This window comes from Bufo gargarizans, chromosome 5, assembly GCF_014858855.1.
Source record: "Bufo gargarizans isolate SCDJY-AF-19 chromosome 5, ASM1485885v1, whole genome shotgun sequence".
Taxonomy (NCBI): Eukaryota; Metazoa; Chordata; class Amphibia; order Anura; family Bufonidae; genus Bufo; species Bufo gargarizans.
Genome location: NC_058084.1, coordinates 68,975,767 through 68,982,171, shown reverse-complemented (window position 1 = coordinate 68,982,171; position 6,405 = coordinate 68,975,767). Strand labels below are relative to the sequence as shown.

Here is a 6,405-nt window from a genome sequence, read left to right as displayed (position 1 = left end):
AGTGTGGTTACTGGGAAGGTCTTGAGGAACCGGTAACACTGTTAATTTTTATTACATTACAACTGAATAAACAGTTTATACCGAGAGTTTAGACCTACAATATGGTATTAGATTGTATCGGTGCCGTGGTGGCACATTTTACTGTGTTATGGTGGTTGGTTTTGTATGTTTCACTTATCTGATTTTTATATGGACGAATGTAATATTTTGGACTAAAAGTTATGTTGTACACATAACTGGTTTCGCCTCTTTAGCTGTATTCAGACTCTCTTACTCCACAATCTCAGGATAAGAAACATATGTATTTGTTGCCTTCCTCACTTCTTTCCATCACCTGAAGGAGGAAACAGTGAGATGACCTTCCTCACTATTGTTTGCTTAAATTGCTGTAATTTTGGATAGGGGTATTTCTTTGTGGTTTCTCGTGGTCTATAGAAAGGGAGCTGGGTTGAAGTAGCATACCAGATATTCCTCTGGTGGGACCAGATGCTGACACATTTGAGGTCCAAGACCTGGGATCAGTATCTGATCGGTGGGGGTCCAAGACCTGGGATCAGCTGTTTGATAAGGCAGTGGTGCCTCTGTGAGTGCCACGGCCTTCTCGCAGTTTACGAAGTACAGCACCATGCATTTGATAGCAGCTGTGCTAGGTATCACGCTCAGCCCCATTCACTTAAATGGGGCTAAGCGAGATACTAAGCACAACTGCTTTCATATGTACGGCGCAGTGCTTGGTAAGCTGCGAGAAGGCTGCTCCGCTCACAGGAGCTCCAGTGTCTTCTCAAACAGGTGTCAGACCTGCACCGATCAGATACTGATGACCTATCCTGGTCATCAGTATCAAAATCTCTGAAAACGTCTTTATCGTGTCTAAAAGATCCATAATAAAGCAACCCGATTTGAGACTACTTTGAAGACAATAACTTACTACTAGGATCTACTTCAATGGATTAATTGACAAATAGCCACTTTCACCTCATTGAGAATGTGTCCTGTGTGTGTAACAGTTTTTGAAACAATTGAAATTGGAGGAACACTTCACCTGTGTAGATAGAGGCCAATTTCTCCAAACAATTTTCTCATGTGAACCCAAGGAACCTTGGTTAAACATCTCTTAAAGGTGTTCACGATTAGCTCAAGCTGGGCTCCTCCTTTTCATGGGCTCAGCAACAGCTGCTTTGACTATCCCTATTATATGCCACCCCCTGATAGGTACATTTCTCAAATTAGCCAGAGAAAAAAGAAAACCCATCTCATATCGTATGGCATAATAGCACAAATGAAATACTGTATGAAATAAATTAAGCAATATTTATTGGCATGTTCATAAGCAAAACAATGCATTTGAAAGCTTTTCTTCACAAAGGCAAAGGGTAAAGGGAGTCTAAAATGCAACTTCATTTTCCTCTAAATTTCATTTTTTATGAAAACAGTTTCAAAATACACTTGCAATATCTTTAGTGTCTAAAAAGACAGTATATATGCTTCTACTGCTCGTATGGTGAGAGCCATTATTTATATTGTAAAAAATGTCATCGATAATGAAAGTCTTTATTATATGTATCACACTTTTTTCAACTTTACAAAATTTTTTTGTTCTTTTTTATATTTTTAGGGTTGATAAATATAGAGTTTTCCCCTTTATTTTGTTGTCTCCTTCATAAAAGCAAAAGACTCTGAAACGAGGAAACTCTACCTAAAACAGTAATACGAAAAATCAAACAAATGAAAAACACTTTGTAAATATGCAGATACAGTTTTTAATGTATCACAATGAGCAACAAACATACTTGATGAACTATTTCCAGGAGAAGAAGTTCAAATACCATCTACAATAAACATCATTTCAACTATGACAACAGGTCTGTGACAAAATAAAAAAAAGTTTTCAAAACCATGTTATTTACCGTAATACGGTACATTTGAGACTTCAAACATTACAGTAACAAAAACTAATGAGACTACCCTCTATATATAAAACATCAATAACATTTTTGGTTTAGTTTATTTAAAGTTATAGCCTTACGGGCTTTTTATTAAAACCTCAGGGTGCATTTCCTATGTAACCCAGGCGTTGAGAGTACATGTTGTGTAGACAATGATTGCGCTGTAATAATCCCTTTGATATCCAGGAAAAACAATACTCATTCCCAACCTTTGGTGGCTGTCCTTTTTTTTATTTATTTATCTAGTTTTCTTCTTTATGTCACCCTAACAACGTCCATCCAGTTAAAGTTTTTTAATTTTTTTATTTATTTTTTGGCTGCTGTGCAGTTGTAAAAGTTTGTGTCGACTTACTGTCGAATCATCATTTGTAAAACAGTCCTTTGTTTTGTGAAACGCGTTCTGTTCCATGCTAACACACTGTTGCACATCGTGTTAACTGCCAGTACAGATCGATCTCACAATGCTGCTGCTTAACATTCATGAAAAAGGCAAAAGCAATCTTCTGAAGCCTTTGGATTTAGGACATTAGCTCACTATAGCGGCAGGATTGCACCTTGGGAGGCCATGATGTCTCTTTACGAAACACAAAAAAAGTGTCTTCAGAATTAAAATAAAAATTTTAAAATACCAAAAAAATATTTTTCCCCCAAATTAAGAACAATAAAAGGTTCGCATAAAAAAATTTACAGAACATAGTTGTGATCATTATTTAACAAAACCAAAAAACTGTACAATAATAAAATGTAAAATGAAATGGTAGTTGATTTGATCATTAAAACAGTTTTAAGCATGATTTTCTTTTGTTAAACTGTCAGACAGTTGCATTACATGCTTCTTGTTCATCTCAGACCAGAAATACCGAAAGCAATACATTTTTGCATTTCTTCATATTTATAAATTTTGTACCATGCACAGCCAACTACAAATATGTACAACAGCATATCTTTCTTTGTTCACGAGTCTTTTTCACTTTTCGTACAACCTTCTGTTACTTTGGAATGAATCATATTGTTTTACTATACCAAACCCAAAAGTGATTCGTAAAGCACCCTTGACAGCTTTCACATTCTTTAAGTTCCACAGCAACAGAAAAAAAAATGAATGGCAAAGCATAGCAATTTATAATTCAATTCACTGTGTGGCAGAAGTTGAAAACTATGGCAAGCAAAACAAAAAAAGGTTAACACAGTAGCAGCAAATCTTGATAAGGATAATACTTTGAAATGCATATATGACAAACAAACAAAACAGTAAAAAAAAAGTAACAGAACAGCAAACACAAGTGCCCAGATTATTAACCAATGGGATGCTGAAAAGATGTGCCATATATTGCACCGTAATATGTGGTAGGCCCCTGCATCACATAACAGGTTAACGGAAGTACATAAATGCCTAACCACCTATATAGTAGAGTGCAGGCATCTAACTAAAGTTCAGTTGTATGATCACCAGGCTAATATCTTTGTACAAAACAATTTAGTCCCCTTTTTAATTATTATTATTATTTTTAAAGCAGCTTCTTTGCTTTCAGTAGAAGCAAATATACCCTTTCATATTTTTTTTTTTTTTATTTGTTCAACTTGTACTTAGGTTTTTTTTTTTTCAAGTATATAGCACTACTTTAGTTATGCACCAATTGTTAGGTCTTTGGGTTGTTAGGAGGCCAACTTCTAACAAATGCAGACCAAAATTTCTGCTGCACTACACACAACAATATGAACACTAACAACAACAAAAAGAAACATCCAAAAGAAACCAACTGAACAAAAATGATCCAAAAGAAAAAGTGAAGAAAAAGAAAAACAAATATTTTAATTAATTTCACATGGTCTACAAAATTATAAGTGCACTAGTCCAGACAAAAGCAAGTACCTTGACATTAAAGCATTAAATTCACAAATGATAAATGTCACGTAACCCTCAGAGTCTATATCAAAACTAGGATTATTACCTCTTTCAGAACAAAAAGGATGAGATTTAGAGGTAAAAGTAAAAAGGTAGAATTGGCACAGAATATTAGTATATTCTATGAAATGGGTTGATATGTTATAAATATAACTTGTGGCATATACAAACTGCAATACACAGGGCATATACATCTTTCCACCTACCAAAATCCCATCTGTGGTAAAACGGTACTATCCTGCAGGGTAAGCTCACATGAAATATTCCTGCTGCACAGCAGGGATTATGAAATCAATTAATACACTAAACACACCTAAAAATGTGTAAATGTGTTCGAATAAAGATTGACATTTTTGGAGGGGGAAAACTCACAGTTTTACCAGGCTTTTGCTGCTTTTTAAAAAACAAAAACAAATGAGAAATGTTATGTTCTGACCTGAGAATTTAAAGCTACTGAATCACACCTACCTAAACTAAGAGAATTTCTCTTTGAAAATTCTGGATCGTCCCCCCATACAGTACATGCTAGCATTTTGGAATTCAATCCAGCTGAGGTGCAATTTGCTTTTGGAGAGTTTTTGGCTTGAAACAAGTTCCAAAAGAACTTGGAGGATTTTTTCCTTTATCCATACTTTAAGCATATATTACAAGCGCATTCAACCATCTGCAACAGTTCTGTCCATACTATACCGTCCTATATTGCCAGCATATCAATATGGGAAAACAATCCTGAGTCAATCATTTGGTACTGTATTTTTTTTTGGGTTAAAGAAGCTTTGGAACTGCAATTAAAAAGTCTTATTTTTATAAGCAAGGGATCCTGTCTTCACTCCTACACACTGAACATATCCACTCTGATGCTATTGAAATTACCATCTAGACCAGAAGCAGGCTTAGCTTTGACTTCCAGAGGGTTATCTAAGTCTTCCAGCTTCTGGCTCAGCTCACTGTCAGACTCATCTGAACAACTTTCTGTGGGTAGTGAGGTTTGAACCCCTGAGGTGCTGCACAAACTTGAGGTAACCGTTGAAGGCAAGGAGAGGGAGGGAGAAGAAGAAGAAGGGGAAGAAGCAGCTTTCCTGGCAGATGCTTGAAAAAGAATATTAGGCCAGGACTTCATGGAGAAGCGAGAAAGATGAGGATAGGTGTTATTAGAAGAAGCTGCAGACTGCGAGGTAGATGTGGTGTTAGGACTAGGGGAGCAGACTGAGTGAGGTAATAATCTAACATGCTCTTTGGCATTTCTCATTGCTTGTTTGATTGTTTTCTCTTTGTGCAAGCTTGACTGGAGGTGTTGGCTAAGTGCTTCACTTCCACTGATAGCCACATCACAGGAAAGACACTGATGTTTGTTGACTGAAACTCGAAGCACTGTTTCTTGTGGGTCAAACAAAGCCTGACCAAAGTAACAGAAGGACTTTTGATGGTTTACCGCTGCCTCTTCATCAGTAAACATCATCTGGCACTTTCTGCACATAAACTCATGCTTGACAAATGGAACAATGATATTGTCTGATAAGTCTGCATTTTTTGGATGTGTCTGGGGTTCTTCTTTTGTGCTTTCCGTGGCAGGACATTTTTCTTCTTTCTTTTCGGGCTCTTTGTTTGCTTTTTGCTGCTGTTCACTTTCTATATTTGGTGAGTTTACTTTTGGTGGCTTTTGTTCTTGCTGCTGTTTTTGTTGTTTTTGCAATGAATCCTGAAGGTTTTGCTGATACTGTTGGTACTGCTGTAACAGTGCACCAGGAGATAATCCAGCAATAGCTTGAGGCACTGCTGGACCATAAGGAAACAGGTTCTCCATCCCACAGATTGGAGGCAGATACCCACCTTGCACTGTTCCATGGAGCTGGGGTGTAAAGTATGAAGCAAAGCTAGGAATAAAATATGGCAAGAACTGCCCACCTATAAATGAAGCTGGATCATTTGAAACAGCATTTTGAAGTGCTTGCAGCTGAGCAGGGTCCATGGGCATTTCTCCAGCTTTGCTCAGCATAGAAAGAGCAGATGAGATTTTTTCCTCTTTTTTAGACTGTTTAATTTCAGACTTTGTAGTTTCTATTACTTCTTCTTTTACATGTTTGAATTTGTGTCGCTTGCTTTTATCTAGATCTTTGTTTTGTTGTTCTGTCTGCTGTCCTGACAAAGAGGATGATGGAGACGGTTGTGGTGGCAGTGGAGGAGGATGAGTTGGTGGAGGAGTCTGCAGCAACGGTTTGGTGGGGGCACTGCTGAGAGACAAAGCAGGTGATGGAGTAGCTGAAGGTGGGAACCCAAGCATGCCTGCACCAGGAGATGTCAGAGCTGAAATCAAGAAAAAAGAATAGCTGTTAATCAACTAAATTGTGATTCTATAAAATATTTTAAAAGGGGAAATGTCATATTTCACATTAATATTAAAACAAACTTTACATGGAGGTACAATTAATATTATGGGCTAAGATTAAAAAAAAAATGCATCTGTAGAAAGACTATGTATTAATCCACAAAGCAGCATTCATTTGATCATTTTCCATTATAAAACACTAATTTATTACTATAAAATAGACGTAT

The 6,405-nt window shown here is 36.7% G+C and overlaps 1 protein-coding gene across 4 annotated transcripts in view; it reads right to left on the bottom strand.

Annotated features, from left to right (window-relative positions):
- Window positions 1–1,305: 1,305 nt before the first annotated feature.
- Window positions 1,306–6,405, bottom strand: part of ZFHX4 (zinc finger homeobox 4) — a 154,262-nt gene continuing 149,162 nt past the window's right edge. For all 4 annotated transcript variants that reach the window (XM_044295828.1, XM_044295827.1, XM_044295829.1 and 1 more), the window contains exon 10: window positions 1,306–6,156. In XM_044295828.1, coding sequence (XP_044151763.1) covers window positions 4,685–6,156 — 1,472 coding nt within the window. In that variant the 3' untranslated portion in view covers window positions 1,306–4,684. The remainder of the gene's footprint in view (window positions 6,157–6,405) is intronic.